General features: G+C 37.0%; 1 protein-coding gene across 5 annotated transcripts in view; it reads left to right on the forward strand.

Moving 5' to 3' along the window:
* The window catches only part of LOC126474925 (glycerol-3-phosphate acyltransferase 1, mitochondrial), a 427,627-nt gene that overhangs the window by 282,077 nt on the left and 126,948 nt on the right, over nt 1–18,602 (forward strand). For 4 of the 5 annotated variants that reach the window (XM_050102436.1, XM_050102437.1, XM_050102435.1 and 1 more), the window contains exon 4: nt 10,652–10,807. In XM_050102436.1, coding sequence (XP_049958393.1) covers nt 10,652–10,807 — 156 coding nt within the window. Of the gene's footprint in view, nt 1–6,756; nt 6,846–10,651; nt 10,808–18,602 lie in introns of those variants that run through there. The other variant, XM_050102438.1, reaches the window with a different exon arrangement.

Raw genomic sequence — 18,602 nt, forward strand, 5'->3', positions numbered from 1 at the left:
GTAATAATATGACTTGATATACCACATAGAAAATTTTTAAGCAAGAAATTCACAACTGGACAGTTGTCCTGTCAGAAAAACCCAAGTTGACTGGAACAACTTGGTCTGATGAGCCCATTTTGATGATGATAACAATAAAGGGAGGCATGAACTGGCCGGAACTTAATTTCACAAAGCACACTTTACAGTTTAATTCCTTCAGTAAGCACAACCGCTACTGCAGTTAATAAGTAATTGAAAAATATTTTTCCTAACATTCAAAAGCACTGGTTACTTCTTCAGTTAGAGAAAACTGGAAAAAGCTGGGTAAGAGGAAAAGGGCAACAGTCATTCAGAATCTGAATTAAGAGAGGCCTTTGAGGTGTAAGCAGTAAGGGAAATGGAGATGACGGAAAAGGTATCACAAGGACTAGAATGTCAAATGTAGAAGACACTACCTTTAAAACAGTTGGCCCAAAGATTTGTTACAATAAGAAGTAAAGATACAAGCAGAAGAATAAAGGCAAACAGGAGAAAAGGCAATGAAATTCTGTAATGAAACCAATAGCATATAATGGTAAGGATGGGACTAAGGTGGGGAGAAACATTGGGAAAAAAGGAAAATAAAGCGAAAAGAAAATAAAAATATGAATGGGAAGGGTGGAAGCCTGAGGTGAGTGAGTTCAGAAGGGAGATCCAAGTCTTTACCAGAACTGGTACTAAGCAAGACAACCATTTGGCTCATGTTATATAATAGACAGTCTGGTTCCTTGAGTTATTCTCCTGCCTAGTATATTAAATGTAATTGATGAAAGAGAATACAAAAAAAATCAGCAAAGGAAGCACCAGAAAAGCAATACAGGAGTCCGAAGATGAGAATGACAGGAAGTGTAGTGTGTAAAAGCAAGCATGGCTAGAGGAGAAATGCAAAGCAAGGCATTACTATGAGAATGGTAGATGACACCTAAAGAAAAATTAAAGAAACCTTTCGTGAAAAGAAAAGCAGTTAAGCAAATATCAGGAGCTAAGATGCAAGTCCATTACTTTAAAAAATTAGAAAGCTGAGATACACAAGAAATTTATAGGAGGACTGTGTAAAAGAAATAAACTTGAACCAATTCTATGGAAAGGGAAGAGGAAGTTGATGAAGATAAGGAGGGAGATATTGCAAGAAGAATTTGACAGGGCACTGGAAGACCTATAAGTGAAACAAGACCCTTGGAGTAGATGACTTTATATCATGTTTATTGAGATCTTTGGGAGAGCCAGCCATGTCAAAACAGTGGCACTTGGTGTGTAAGATGTATGAAACAGGGGAAATGTGCTCAGGTTTCAAGAAGACTGTAATAATTCCAGAAGGAGATCATTGACAGATGTGAATGTGATAAAACTATTAGTTTAATAAGTCATGGTTGCAAAATATTGACACAGTTGATTTACAGAAGAATGGGAAAACCTGGAGTCAACCTCAAGGAAGATCAGTTGGTGTTCCGGGGAAATACAGGAACACACAAGGCAATACTGACCCTACGATTTTTCACAGAAGGTAACTTTGAAAACTGCAAATCTACATTTATAGCATTTGTAGACCCAAAGACAGCTCTGACTATGTTGACTGATATACACTCTTTGAAATTATGAAGGTAATAGGCATAAAATACAAGGAGTGGAAGGTTATCTACAACTTTTACAGAAACCAGGCTGCACTCATAAGAATCAAAGGACATGAAGTAGCTAATAATTGAGAAGGGAGTGAGACAGTTCTAGCCTATACCATATGATATTCAGTCCAAATGTTGAACAACCAGTAATGGAAATCAAAGTATTTAAGAATATTTATTATAATTTCCACAATTGGAATTTCAACTTCAGCTTAATTTGGAAGTGGTTAAACAGCAGTCAGTAATAAACATGTCAATTGTTAATCCAGCAATGGAAAATCCAGGATGGAATGCAACAATATTATGAGAAGAGAAGTTGCCACTCACCATATAGCGGAGATGCTGAGTTGCAGATAGGCAAACGCAAACACAGCTCAGATACACGACTGCAGTCTCAGCGAACTGAAACCACACTGCCAGATGTTTTACGATTGTACTGTGAAATGCATATTCATCTTTGGAATTTGTTATGTATGTTGCTGATTGCAGCTTAACCTTTTCAAAATGACTAAATTAATAGCACACTTGATGTTGAACATAACATCATTTAAAAAAATTAAGTGAGGCTGTAATCCCAATACAAACACAATTGCGTGTCTTGAGAAGATGTAAGAAGAAAAGTAAAATGAGAGTAATAGAATGCAGTCAAATTAAATCAGATAATACTGAGGAAATTATATTAGGAAATGAGATATTGAAAGTATTAGACAAGTTTTGTTATTTATTTATTTATTTTTTCAAAATACCAGATGATGAAAGAAGTAGCGAGGATATGCAATAGACTGGCAATAGCATAAAAAGTTGTCTTGGGGGGGGGGGGGGGGGGAAATATATATGTTAACAAGCAATGTAAATTTAAGTATTAGCAAGTATTTTCTGGATGTATTTATCTAGAATGTAGCCTTATACAAGATTAAAACTTCTTTTTTTATATACATTAATGACTTGCTTCAAATGTAACAAATAATTCTAAAGCTGTTTAACTTGAAGGTGGTGATAAAAATGTAATTCTTGTGGATGCAGATAATAAATGATATTACGAACCATGTTCTGGGGAGATAAGTTGTGGTTCACAGGTGATACAACAGATTCATAATTACGAAACACAGTATATCAAGTTTCTTTAATTCATTGTGTGCCAAAATCCATCTTCCCTACAAAGAAGACACCAAATTTCTGGGACTGGTGGAAATACAAAAAGCTCTCACAGAAGGCCCATATTTAATGAGCTTCAGCAGAAACTGAAGTCACCTACCCTTGTGATTAAAATTGTCAATAGTCAATGTCAGTGATGTGTACAACTTGAACGAGTTCATATTTTTCATGGGGGCAGGGAGCAACAGCAGATGGTCAGAATATATAGTATGTAGCACGGAGTCTCACTTGCACAGTATTGTTTATTGATGAACAGTTTTGGATGGCAACATCCACTATATAGTTTCGAATAGGAGTATAGCTACCACTTCCATCACAGAGCAGTCCATCACAGAGAAATGATAGCTTCAGAACACGTACACTGCATTGTGGAGTGAAATATTAGTTCTGGAAACAGTGCATCTGCTATGTCCCTTCTTCTGGGGTAGTTATTTTAGCATAGTATGCAGAAGAGTTTTTGGGGAGCTGGAACATAGGAGAGGTGAAGCATCAAGTAGATTGAAACTGTAGGCAAGCCTTGAGACATGTGTGGATGCCTAAGTCAATAACAGCTTTGCCGATAAAAGGAATAGGTGTAGACGAACATCATGGTCCAGCATATCAGTGAAGAAATTTTATGATATTTAACAAAAGCTCATTTCTATGCCACAAAGATTATAAATTTCGCATTTGTTTTGGATCTAAGTTGCATTAGGTAGCAGTATTAAACATTTAATTCTAAAGTATAAATTACACACTCTATAACTGCAAATCACTATATAAGTACCACTGAATAGGATCTCTTAGCCATTTCTATATTCCAGGTGATATTTTAATATGCATGTTAGAAATTGGAGGATGGGGCGGGGAGAGGGGGGGGGGGGGGGGGGGGGAGAACAAAATTCTTTTGCATCGTAAATTAAATGATCTGCTGGTGTGAAGTTTTAATACTGACCCTGAAAGATCAACTAGATAACATTTTTTTAAACAGTTCTTCAAAATCTTTTAAAACTTGCCATTCATAAGTGAACAGTAGCTTTTTTCCAACCTTACAATACCAAAGATGCTGATTGTTCAATCCAAACTGTTCTTGTTCAGTGTTTGCTAAATCTATCATCAATGGGCGATGGTGATTCCAGCATTTGTTCACAACAGCTTAGCTTTTGTTTTTGAATTCCACTTGACACACTTGATTTGGATTGCGTATGACCCTTTAAAGTATGGTAAAAGTGGGATGTTCTGATAGATTTAGACACTGAGGATAATGGGAGAGAGGGGGGGGGGGGGGTTCGGTGTTATTGTGCCATCAACACATAGACTACGCCATTAGAAATAGACACAGTGACTTGTTTTAGTGGACAGCAAGGTGAAGCTTCAATAGTTTGAAAGTTTGTAATGTATGTACAGTGTATCTTGGTGATTGTAGGAGTAACTGTTACAAGTACAAATCAGTCCCCACTTAGTCTTGCCAGTTCTCAACTCCAGGGAAGGTGATAGCACACCATCTCCAACATAAGCAAGCCTAGTTAAACACTGCAATCTTTGAACTAAACTTCATTTTGGGGACAGATCTACTTAATGCGATTTACATCATTAAATTGTTTAGGAACAGTATGTTTCTACAGAATGTCACTCTAGTAAGTCATTCTCCCTTCCAATCCAGTCTTTCAATGCTAATTTATAAAATTCAGGAAACTGACCAATTCAACTGACTATTCTACTTTCATGTTTCTACTTTTTTAGTTTAGTGTTTGTTTTGTTACTGTTCAGCTTCTTGTTGGTGCCTCCTGAAAACCTGATGCTGTTGTACAATTTTGTTGATTTTGGCCATGTCTTCTATTTATGCTTCTAATAACTGAATCTGTGAGGACCACTTAAGCCTGAAATCTGATATCTATATGCATTTATTATTGTGTACTCTCTAAATGACAGCAACAGGTTCAAAGTTTCATTTATACATGCATCTTCCAGAACCACTACTCGAGGAAATGTTGTGTATGTGTAGTTACTACTTTTTTCTCTTTATCTGTAGCATTTTACTTTCATGAGCGAAGTTAAATAATTGGGGAGGGATCATGAGTGACGTTAAATAATTGGGAAGGGATATTAGCAGACTGAAACTTTTGAGGCCTAGCTCCATATTGAGCCTACATTTGACACACATTTTTAATGTATCAGTGCTTGTATTACATTTCACTTTGTAAACCATTTTGGTTGATATTCTGTGACTCATATTGAAGACAACTTTTTCAAGTATGATACTGCTTTTTAGTCTGAATTAACACTTAATAGCGTAATTCATCAATTCCTCATAATTATAGTAGTGTAGTTCTGCAGTCTGCTTTAATATATGCTTTCTAGGGAAATTTCACACTCATGGTCTGATTTGTGCGTTCAAAAGACACTACGTGTATCATTTATTATGAGCTGGTAAGCAAAGGTATTCATTCTGGTTGCATATTGTTATGATTTGTCTTTCAACTTCAGTTTCACCTCTTAAGTGTTCTGTCACTTGCTGCTTCTACTAGCCAAGTTTAGTTGAGATAGTAGCTTTGTCCATTCAAGGTTTTCTTGCTTCATTTAGCTCTGCAAATATTTCCTTGTGAAAGTTCAGTGTATCTAGTTTCTTTGCATTAAAAATCTTCAACAGGAATGGAACCAGAGGAACTCACTTGCTACTTCAATCTTTGTTTACTGTATTTGTAAACATTAACCGGCAGGTTTTGCTGTTTGCAGAGCAGTTTTATTGACCTGGAGATTCTTCAAATTCTTGCATGAATTGCCCACAAGAAATCAATATCAGCAACCATAGCTCTCTGATCTGTCATGGTCCAATAGGAGAAATGTCGAGTTTTGTGCTGCTGCTTAGAGAAATGTCCCTCCAAACAAGCAACCTGCATTTTCTGTCCGTTTAGATTTAATTAGGTGAATGACAGTGCCCCTCTTCTTGTAAACCAACTGAGAGTTACAGCTCCCCACCGAAAACAAAGCACAACTATGAAGAGAACTGACTGCTAACAGTCTTTGTATCAGTTTGCCTCTGCTTCAGCTCACTGTACACCTACTACTTTACAACACTTTGTAGATGCTACTAGTATCGTTACCTTCCTGGCAAGTAGAGCTTCATCTTGAAGGAATATAATTGGATAATGGCAAAGAACAGCCATACCAACTGCTTCTTTGAGAACCCTCACAAAAGTTTTGATCAGCAGTAGTTGACATTAGAGACTTGCATTGTAATAATTATTTTCAGTGCATCTATTCATTTTACTCCTTGTAATTTTTTCGTTTTTTAAATTTTTTTATGGAAGCTCACGGCCATATTAGTACTGTTGGATTTGCATAATATCAACAGGTAGTAATTTAATATTGGACTATCTTTTTTATGGATTGATTCACAGACACTTTTAAGAAATTAATATTGAAAATTGTATATTTTGTGTTTTAATAATAATAATAATAATAGGGAAGACTTGTTTGAAATTGTTAGACCAGTAATAAATTTTTGAATGTTTAATCACTGTCAGATAATTGTAACTGTAAAATTCAGATAAAAACTTAATATTTTTCAAGTTTCTGTTATTTTTGAAAGGAAATCAGAAGAAAAAATATTGTTTTGTAAAAAAGGCTTTTTTGTCTTATAATTAGTCATAATTTATTTTTATGCCATCCATTGGAAATGACAATACAAAAACCACTAGTTCTTGGTTGATTTGGTTCACTATTACACACACCAACATTCTGAAGCATGATTAAGAAATATTTGTTTAGAATCTCACAAAACTTTTAGTTACATAAAAGTTATGCCAAGTAAGAGTTTCCCAGTATGAGGAAGCAGTATGAGCTGCAGCATGTTCGCACTTGTATGTAAATGTTATAAATTAGCAGTTTGCTGAGATGTGGTGGGGAGAGCAAGCAAAGATCTTCAGTCTCACATCTGGCAGAACAGTTCTATTTTAACAACTCTTGCAAGTCAGCCTATTTTTACTTCTGGGCCATGTTTTGTTTCTCTAGCTGTGCAGTGTAGGAATGGCTTGTCTGTGCCGTTGTTTCACTGACCCAACTTACAGGGTAAGTGTAAACTAGTCACAGACCTATAGAAAGGTTCATTAGCTTATTTTCTTGGTATATTTCTGTGATATTCAAATAGATGTGTAAAACTGAGTACAACCAATATGTGAAACTGAGTACAATCACAAGCCTCCAGATGTTTTTCTCATGAGAGGATGTGTTTTGGGTTATATGAAATTGTGGACAACAAATAAATCTTGATAGATGAACGATCCATAGTGGTGCTTTGTGACTTTTTTGATATGCATCAGTTTCACTTTTTTGTTATAATTTTCTATAAATGAATTATTTATTGTGAATCATTTATTGCAGGTGAAGGTTACCATTTAACAATTTTGTAATACATATGCAAATAAATAACATTGGTAACTAACGTTACTGACAAACAAAGGTTTGGTAAATTCTATTTGAACATTATTATTGCTGAAAATAGTATTAGTAAGTAGTTCAGTGTGCTACAAGTATTTCTGTCACTGTTTCGTGAATTCTTTATTTTGTATGGTGTCTGGTTGGAGCATTGCATTTTAGAAAATTATGTACATTATTTATGTCCCTTAAGATATATTTTTCTTTTCCTCTTGAAGTTTAAAATTTTAAGTGTAAATTTCATTGTTTTGTAATATTGTTTTGGAATGCAGTTTATACTGGAGCAGTGCTTATTTTTGAGACTGTATGCCGTGTTTAGAAAGTAATTGAAATCTTCTCAAAGCTTTAAAACTTTTACATGAATATGCCCTAGATTCAGAAAAGGATTATTGTGAGTTGTGCATTTTCCATCGTGTTAAACTATTTATTTATGATTAATGTAGTACTGGTGACAGCTAGGCAAATATTTCTCAATATTCTAAAAAAATCCAATCCATTTCCTACTGATGATCTTTTTATTGTTCCATATTCTTTAAGCTCTTGGCTTTCTTAGAATTATGGTGTATGGTGTCTTTAGTTTTTAACGGTCCTAATTGATACAGTAGGATGCAACAGTTTGCAACAAAAGTGTAGAAAGGGAAATTTCTTTATATAACAGTAGATTTAAATTATGCATTATTTTCAAAAAAATAAAAGTAAATGGAATAGAATATATATTTGTATCACATAAATGCACAAAAAACATGATTCAGATGTCATGATAAGTGCTAGACAACAATTTAATTTCAAAGTAAAATAGATTGTGGTTGCTATTAATTTTTATTCTGTTGTTAACCATAATTGCAGTGATAAACAAAATCTCTTTTTTTATGTAGTGCAATTGCATTTAATATTGAGACAGATCTTCACTCACATAAGATTTTTCATTTTACATATGAGGTGTGACTCTAATACAAGGTCCTGATCGTTGAACTTCATATATATTCCCCTAGTACACCTTGACTCATTGAGTAGTCTGTCATGAGGGAAAGTATTCAAGGATACAGAGAGTGATGTAGTAAATCATCTGGTTACACTGTTATTAAATGTAAATATGCATTTGTTGGTGTTATTTGTACCAAGCTTGGGCAATTCCCAGAACAGTAGATCAAAGCAAACAAAATATGTAACAAAAATTTTTAACTTTTGTAATTACAGCTTCATTCTTCATGAAGGAAAGTGAGACTGAAGGTAAACTCTACTAGGCTTTTAAAGAACATCATGCTTCTCTTCAGATTCTTCTTTGCAATCAATGTTTTAAACCTAGTGCTTTAAACTTCTGGGTCTCCAGTAAGCTGGGGGTGGGGGGCACTCACAACATTGGGAAACTCCCTTTTATTCTTGAAGAGACCTGGTTGCGTTGTTCATTTGTTGACTTAACACAATATTCTAGTGCTGCCTCCACCTCCCCCTCACCCCTCCAGAAAATGCAATAGAAATATACTGCATTGCACACAAAATATTGTAAAAATGGAAAGTCCAGGATGGAATAACAATATGAAGGTGATAGATTGCTACTCATTATATAGGGTGTATCATAATTAATGGCGTAAACGCATACAGTTCAAAGTGCACGATACTAGAAGCAAAAAAGTCTCAGTAAACATAGGGTCGAAAATGCATACTTTAAGAGCTACGAGCAATTTTTCATCTTCGATACTATGAATCAAATCTCTTCTACTGCAAGCTCTTTACTTTCCACATTTTAGGAAGTAGTAGTATGGACCAAATCAAGAAGAAATGTCGAATAAACATTTGCTCTAAAATGCATACCGTAAAAGTTATGCGCAACTGTTCACTAGAAGAGTTGTGTTTCCAAGTAGCGAAGACAAGCACGTGCTCATAGCTCTTAAGGTATGCATTTTAGAGCAAATGTTTACTGCACATTTATTCTTGTTTTGGCCCATACTACTACTTCCCAAAATGTGGAAAGCAAAGAGCTTTCAGTAGAAGAGATTTTCTTCATAGTATCGAAGATGAAAAATTGCCCATTGCTCTTACGATATGCATTTTCCACCCTATGTTTAGTGAGACTTTTTTGCTTCCAATGTTGTGTACTTTCAACTGTATGCATTTATGCCACTAATTATGATACACCCTGTATAGAGGCGGCGGTGAGTTGCAGACTGGCACAAGGCAAAGACTGCTATACATTTGAACTTTCAGGCAAAGGGCTACTTCTGAAGTAGAAAACACATACACACATTCACACAGGCACAACTCTCTCTCTCTCTCTCTCTCTCTCTCTCTCTCTCTCTCTCTCTCTCACACACACACACACACACACACACACACACACACACGACATTGTCCCTGGCAACTGAGGCCAGATTGGGAGCAACTGCACCTGGTGGGAGAAGCAATCTGTGGATGATGGTAGTAAGGAAGAGGCTGTGTTGGGGAGGTGGTGGGATATCTGTGGCCAAGAGACAGCTGGACGCTGGACCTAACAACAGCAGCTTTTCTGGACTGTGCAATATATCCTATGTCCCCGGAAGCTCCCTTGCCTTAACTTTCATTAGTCACCATCCTTTACTCACCTATCCCCTTCCCTGTTCCCACTCCAGCATTACACAGCCTTCTACTCCACCAGGGCCCCCACAGTCTACTTACTTCTCTCGTACCCCCTCCCCTCCCCTCCCCCACCCATGTGTAACCTCCAAACTAGCTGCCCTACCGGGTTCCTGTATGCTCCCACAAGTAGCACTTGAGCATTTTATCATCACCCACATCTACCCTGTTATCCCTCCCCTCCCTACCAAAGTGTCCTCCTGACTCCTTCCACGCAGATTGCTTCTCCCACCAGGTGCAGTTGCTCAGTCCAGCCTCAGAGGCCAGAGACAGTTGTCATAGATGTGAGAGTTATACATGTGTGAATCTGTGTATGTTTTCTACATTAAAAGAAGGTGCTTTGGTCGAAAGCTCAAATGTATAGTCTTCTTGTTATGCCTGTGTGTGACTCACTGTTTCCTCTTTGCAGTGAGTATTAATGTGATTTATTGTTTTTTGTTGTGGGGGTAACTCTCAAGTGATTAAGAGGTAAACAGTTGATACTGTAAGATTGCAGTGTCCATGGTAAAATTGTTTGAGGGTGTGTCAAAAGTTACTGTCTCCAGGTCATTGATGGCAATTTCAGTGAACAAAGTAAATCCTGTGTGTGTGGATAAAAGTTAAGAGAACAACAGAATTATATACATGAAGTATAAATGATGTGCACTTGCATTTTATTTTTGTATGCTGTTATACCTGTGCCTATGTTTCATTCAGTTCACACACAGTCCATTCATATGGACTGAATGAATATGAAAAAATTATCTTATTTGTTAATAAATGACTACTCACATGTAATTTTTATTTACAGCTATGTTTTTAAGTTGTACAAATTTTATTTAATGTTTCAGCAAAATTATTCAAAACCGGCCAAATTTAATAATGTACGTGACGTTCTTCTGGCAAATACTGCCGAATATAGAAACGGATTCTTGTCAAGAAACCTTTGCCACCTCACAACTGTGTGGAATCTTAAAAAATATGAATACCCATACATTTATACAAGTGTAAGTATAGAAAGTATGGACAGTAATGTTCCTGTTTCATACTGTGCGCATTACATGTAAAAATAGCTCTTATGTGAATTTTAACCTAGTTTAAAAGAGAATGATAGTTTATTGTATTTTATTGCATATTTTATTTTATTTTGTTAAGAGTTCCACTGATACCAGTAGCAGTAGATTTGCTAGGATCTGGAATAAGTCTGTTTCTCCTCCTTTTCCATATTCTTCTTCTTTTTATTCTTTTGCTAAATTTAAAATAATAAAATACTTACAAAATTACTTTAGAAATTTAAATTTGGCAGGCTCTTGTTAGGATTCACAGTAACCGATGGGAATACATGTTATGACCTTCACAGTCAAAAGTCTTTTATATATTGCATTGTTCTCCAGCTGCTACTATTTACTGTTTAAGAGATTTCACAATTTGGTCACTGAAAATAAAAATAGCATAATCCATTGATAGACCTTGTTGGTAACTAAAACAACATTGACTGAGAATGTTGTGGATGTTCAGGTAATCAACAAATCTGTTGAACACAGTTTCTCTAGGACCCTGAAAAATTTGATAACACAGAGACTGGGTAGTAATTTGATATGTCATTTCTGTCATCCTTGTTGAAATGAGGCTTCACACAAACATCTCTTCAGGATAATACCTCAGTGTAGAGATTCTTATACATGTCACAAGGGCTGCTCGTATAGTAACAGTGAATAAGTATCCTAGAAAGTCTGTCAACCCCAAAAGGACTTTTTGTTTTAATCTCTCTTGTCTTTTTTATCTCACCATTTGTGATTGGAGTTATACATCTGACTGACTTTGTTGCTGATAACTTTCTGCAGAAGGCTGGTCACTGCCCTCTCTTCAGTTATAAAAATAACTATTGCTTTTTATTATACTGTCACAGTGACTTAGTTGTACATCAGATCCACACTATACTTTCCCTCTCTCCATTTTTGTATCCTTCCAAGTGGTGTTTGCTCCATTGTTGGAGTTGCCTATTTCATTTACAACATACGTATATTTCTAATTTCAATTGCCCTTTTTATGATAGTGCAGTAAAATCTGTAGAGCTTCTTTTTTGCATGATCATTGAATATCCATAGTGATATGTGTAATACTAACTGTTCCACAGTAAGTTCTGTTCATTTTTTACCCTGTTTTTTAATTTTGATTAGCCTTGGGATACAACTTCAAGCAATTTCACAAACTCGTTATAGAATGGGTTAAATTTCTCAATAAAATTTCTTTCCATACACTGTGTGTCTCTCCCAAGAGTTGTCCAGTGTTTATTCTGTGCCATAACAGTATATATTTGCAGTTTGGTTTTGCAATGTATTGAGCATGTCAGCCCAAACAATTACTGTTCATCACAGGTTTCATACAATATCCTACATTTTTTTCATTACAAATAATTATTTTTCTCTTTATTCTTTGAAGACTTTTGTTTATATTCAATAGAGCAATCCCAAATTAGTCTTTTGCAATGTTCAGTTTGTCAATAATAATTGTCAGGAACAATATTACACAAAGAATAACCAGCACTCCTAGAGTGACTAAGTAGCACTGCTGCACAGCAGTAGCAGATAATGTAGTGTGGGCCAGCACACAAGATGTAGTAAATTGGATAAGGAAGACAGGATGAACAAATACTAACAGATCCTTTTGTATTTATTGTTGTTGTAAGACTGGTCAGAATAAGCTGTGTAGGTATTGTGCTTTGTTGTTAGTATTAATACATTCCATGAAAGCAGATATACACTACACTAGATTTGAAGTACTGTGTACAGATTAGGCATGTTAAATATCATGTTGAAAAATGTTTTGTTTGGAAAATAAAACAAACCATTTTCTGTTGATACAGGGTGTCATATGAAACATTATATGAGCGATATTTGTTTGGATTGGTTAGATCAACACAATGCACAAACAAAGTTGTTAATATCTACCAAAACCCTTAGACTCTTAGGAAAGACAGCCAGTATGTCAGACCCTACTGAATCTATTTGCAGGTGAAGGCTAAAGGTTTGTAAGATATAGTTATGAACTAACCAAAGAGATGTAAACACTGGTTTTACTTTATCACATAGGCTAATATTATTAACTGTAAGTAGTTGTACATCATGACAGTTCGTTCAGGATATCACTTATAGCGATACTATTGCTCTGTCAGTCATATATTGACAATAAGGTTCCCACAGTTGTCTGCCATTGTAATGGGGAAGTTAACTACTCCAGTGACATTAAACAACTGCATCAAGTGGGTTTAATTGTAATCTGCTGATATTTTCATATAAGCAACTGATATTGAAATCACACTCGATAAATAAATCATTGGTTTTGGATTATAGTATGGTAAAACATGATCACATCTCATTTCAAAAAATGTGCCTCTTATCTCTTTATAATGCAAACAGTGACCTATCATTTGTGGTAACTTGAATGTTTCACTTTGTTTGTACACTGATATATCACTAGTAAGCAGGCATACAGAATTTAAAAGCCAGTGTTTAACATTTTCTGCACGTCCAAGTTCACTATATGTATCAAACAATGGAAAATCCAGGGTGGAATGTAACAGTGCTATGAAAGAAAATTTGCTACTCACCATATAGCAGAGGTGCTGAGTCACAGCTTGGGGGGCAACGTGTCACAAATAAAGCTTTTGGCCATTAAGGCCTTTGTCAACAATAGACCCCCAACCCACACACACACACACACACACACACACACGACTGCAGCCTCAGGCAACTGAAACCACACTGCGAGCAGCAGCACCGGTGCATGATAGGAGTGGCGACTGGGTGGGGGTAAGGAGGAGCCTGGGGTTTGGAGAGATAGTATTTGGGGGAGGCGGACAGTGAAGTGCTGCAGGTTAGACGGAGGGCAGGTGAGGGGTGGGAGGAAGTAGCGGAAAACGAGAGAAGTAAAAACACTCGGTGTGATGGTGGAATGATGGCTGTGTAGTGCTGGTATGGGAACAGGGCAAGGACTGGATGGGTTAGGACAGTGACTAATGAAGGTTGAGGCCAGGAGAGTTACGGGAACATAGGATGTATTGCAGGGAAAGTTCCCACCAGCACAATTCAGAAAAGCTGGTGTTGGTGGGAAGGATCCATATGGCACAGGCTGTGAAGCAGTCATTGAAATGAAGGATGTCATGTGAAACCAGTCATGTCATCTACAAGCTAAGCTGCAACCATTGTGCTGCATTCTATGTGGGCATGACAACTAACAAGCTGTCTGTCTCCATGAATGACCACCGACAGACTGTGGCCAAGAAACAGGTGGACCACCCTGTTGCTGAACACACTGCCAAACACGACTTCCTTCATTTCAACGACTGCTTCACAGCCTATGCCATATGAATCCTTCCCACCAGCACCAGCTTTTCTGGATTGCGCAGGTGGGAACTTTGTCTGCAATACCTGCAGTACATCCCACATTCCCATAATCCTCCTGGCCTCAACCTTCATTAGTCTTTGTCCTCACCCATCTAGCCCCTTCCCTGTTCCAATTCCAGCACTACACAGCTGTCATTCCACCATCACACCCAGTCTTTTCATGTCTCTCCTTTTCCGCTACTTGTCCCCCTCCCCCCTCCCCACCTCTCCCCTGCCCCCCCCCCCCATCTAACCTGCAGCACTTAACTGTCCTCCACCCCCACCATACTATCCCTCCCCGCCACAGCCTCCTCCTTACTCCACCCAGCCGCCACTCCCCTCATGCACTGGTGTTGCAGCTTGCAGTGTGGTTTCAGTTGCCCGAGACTGCAGTCGTGTGTGTGGTTTGCACGCACTTTTACTCGGGACCTTTGCCTTTCGCGGGCAAGTGCTCTACCATCTGAGCTACCGAAGCACGACTCACGCCCGGTACTCACAGCTTTACTTCTGCCAGTATCTCGTCTCCTACCTTCCAAACTTTTAACTATAAAAGTGTTTGTGATGGGTGTTGCCAGTGTATTTATTTTTTATTTTAGAAATAGACTGTCAGCAGTTGTATTTTTTTAAGCTGATTCTTGTTGCTGCAAGTCAGCTAGTCTTACTTCACGATCATTTCTATCTAATTGTAAGACTTAAACTTCTTTGTGTGTTGATGTCGAAGTGCTATTAAAACGTTCTTCATCTGTGATTTTGAATCAAAGTTTTTCATTCTTGAAAGCAGCTGCTAGAAGAGATGCATGTTCTTTTGCATACTGTGTGTGGGTTTCCCATCAAGTCACCTTTCCTATAATAAGAGTTGTTAGTGGATTTTCTATATTTTGATCATTTATTTCAAAATATCGTTTCGGTGTTCGTTCAACAATTGAAAAGATGAACTGCAGAATGGGTGTCCTCAGTGAAGCAACTTTGGAAAATAACATTTAGTATTTTGGCCTTTCCTATGTCATTCTCATTTTGGTGCTAGTATGGCCATTGAGTGATTATATGGATGATGATTAATTTGTTTGATGATTTGGTAGGAGACCAAAACTTTTTTTCTGTTAGGTTGGTAGATAGAATTTTACTTTCAATATTGTATGCTTCACACACTGCTTCCTGTATGCTCTGTTTGGATTCATTCCAGTTTTGTTTGTGTACAACTGTTTGGAATTGTGTAAATTTGTGTTGTGGCCCTCTTTGTCTTTGGAGCAGCTTTCCAATGTGGCTATTGAATTAAGCCTTGGGGTGCTGAGCAAGTGTTATGGAATTTTCTAATAATACCAGTGCTTCAGAACTTGCTGTGAGGCATGTCATTAATTCCTGTCAACCCTTATGTTATTCAGCCCTGTTGATGTTTAACATGCTTTTTACTAACCCCACTGTCCTGTCACATTTGCCTTAGTCTTAGATTTACCAGATTTACTTATTTATTTTTCCTTCCCATTTTCTGTATATTCTACATCATCACATTTAGTTGTTCCTATCCTAAACTGCTTGTTCTCCACATTACACATCTTTTGCTTTAGACTGTTATTGTTTTCATCTCTGGTTATTTTTCCAGTTTATTCTGTGCTTATCCTCTTAAAAGTTCTCTACTTTATTGTGACATACATTAATTTCCTGACCTCCTCCTGTTCTTGCAAATGAAGGAATCAGTAGTTCTGAAAGCTAGCTTTTCTACTGTCTTATCTTGTCTCTGCTAGATACTGTCTTATAAATGACAGTTTGTTGTGTTTGAGTGTATGTATTTGTCTTTTCAGTCTGGATCTGCATCATAACAACCTGCCTTGTAATATGTAGTGCTCAGAGAACATAATATAAATATTTTATTTGAACACCATTAACTGATGTTTTTCCTAACATGAGGCAGAAGAATTAACAAGTGGTAATACTGCATATTGGAAAGTTTCAGCCATTTTTTACTAATGTGTTGTTTTCACGTTTCCATACTGAAAACACATTATTTGTCAATACTAAAAGTGGCAGCTCTTCAGACTTTTGAGTTCTTCATAAGAAATGCTAGATTAATGTGAATATTAGATCTGTGAGAGAAAGAGAGGGGTGTGTTTGTGTCATGGTGGAACAAGTTAATGGAATTTGGTACTGGGTTGGACAGTGTGTTACATTTATCATTCATCAGATGCATATCTCTCTGGTGTAATGATGACATTAACATTTCAAATAATGGAAAGTCCAGGATGGAATGTAACAATATTATGGAAAGGAAATTTGCTACTCAGCATGTAAGACCCAAAGAAATGGCTCCCACAGATGAAAAAACTGAAAATCCTAGTGACAAATTGCCGCAGCATTCGCAACAGAGTCCTAGAGTTTGAAACAGTCCTAAAAAGCAGTGGATCTCATATAATACTAGGTACATAAAGCTGGCTAAAATCCAAAATTAAGAGCAGTGTGATTTTTGGGTAAATCTAAGAGTGTATAAAAAGGATAGGCTAATGAGAAATGGAGATGCTGTATTTCTTGCACTATGCAAGATACTCAAATCCACCAAGATAGAAATTGAAGCTGCATGTGAGATTGTTTGGACAAGATTCAGTATCAAGTGTGGGCGTAAATTATAACTGGATCTTTCTCTGTAATCACCAGACTCACCCCAGATGTAACACAAAACATCAGGGAAAAACTCAGCTCACTCGCGAGGAAAACTTTGTTCACTCATACGAATGTTCCCCAATTGTGCTGGGGCCCATATTGTAACTGGTACCAGTGAACATGAAACAGTTTTAGCAACAGGCTAAAGTATAAAAGGCAGCAAAAACAAGTAGGAAGATTTACATATTCAGTAAGTTAGATAAAGGGCTTTCCATATTTCAGAGAGAAACTCAGAACATTTACTTTCTGGACAGAACCATGTAGAAATGCTGAATTCTGTTTTGAAACATTCCTTTACTGAGAAGATACGGAAGCACCATCCTAGTTTACTTCTCGCACTGCCACAAAGATAATGATATGTACTAGAAAATAGGCTTATTAACCCAAAAGCTAGGTTGTGCAGTAATAATAAAGTTTGTGCAACAAGGCTAAAAACATGTTTTGATTAGTTAATATGTTAATTATATAGTTATGAATGTAAGTGGAACTGAGAAGTGGCTAAAATCATTAAAATTAAACAAGGCTCGTGAGCCCAATGGAATCTGTGTCAGGTTATGTGCTGAATTTACAGCTGAGTTATCTCCCGTTTTAACCATAACACACCATCGACTGCTTGAACAAAAAATTTTGCCCAGTGGAATCCTAAAACATATGTGAGCTCAAACTTAATGAGGTATCTTGAAGTAAGTGACCTCCCTCCACAACAGCCAATATGGATTCTGATGACATTGGTCATGTGAATCCCAACTTGCGGTTTCCACATGTGACACCCTGAAAGCCATGGATCAAAGCAATCGACTTCTGAAAAGCTCATGGTTCAGCACCACACAAACGGATATTAAAAAAGTACAGTTATATGGTGTCTGAAACAAAATTTATGACTTGATTGGGGATTTCAAGATAGGGAGCATGTAGTGTGTTATCTTGCATGGAGATTCATCAACGGATGTAAAAATAACTTCAGGTGTGATGCAGGGAAATGTGTTGGAATCCTCATTGTTCAGATTATGTACTAGCGAACTCGGCAATGCTTCGTAATTGCTAAATAAATGTGAAAATTGGATAAAATCCTAAAATCATCCTCTCTCTTTTTCCCTCTCCTCTTCCCCTCTTTCTGTCCCTCTCCTCCTCCCCCATCTGCCACCTCTATCCTTCTCCTCATTTCCCCTTTCTCTAAACTTGAGTCTTGTTTATTGTTTGTGTGAATGAAACACTGATTGAGAATTGAAGCCCTTAACATAAATGGGTAAGTAAGTTGGGATCATTGATATAAGAGAGAATTCTCCGGCTGTCAGATCTGTAAGGGTAATAAGTTCAGTGACATTGCACATAATTTTAATCTGTCAGTGGATAGGAATACAAAGTTTCAGACAATTCAGATTGCATAGTAGTGTTCTAATTACAAGCCAATAAGCCATAAATACAATTTTCCTGTTTTCCGTAAAACCAACACCGAGGAAGGAAACAAAACAGCACATTTTTGTGTATGCAATGTTTGACTACAATTATATGCAAGAAGAAAGAATTTGTATGAGAGAAACAATTTGTCTATTGGCGCTGTGTTGTTTATAGCCCCCTAGATCTAACAGAAGCGGAAATATGGGCAATTTTTTTAGTCCCTGTCGTATAGACTGCTGTGCATGACAGGCATGTTGTGTGGGAATAGTATTGGCATGCCAAATTGGCCTGCATTACAGGGCAGCTTATGTGTCAGTTTTCTGTTGTAGTAGTATTGGGTTGCTTTATTGATGTGCATGATGTGGCA

Source organism: Schistocerca serialis, chromosome 4 (assembly GCF_023864345.2).
Source record: "Schistocerca serialis cubense isolate TAMUIC-IGC-003099 chromosome 4, iqSchSeri2.2, whole genome shotgun sequence".
Taxonomy (NCBI): domain Eukaryota; kingdom Metazoa; phylum Arthropoda; class Insecta; order Orthoptera; family Acrididae; genus Schistocerca; species Schistocerca serialis.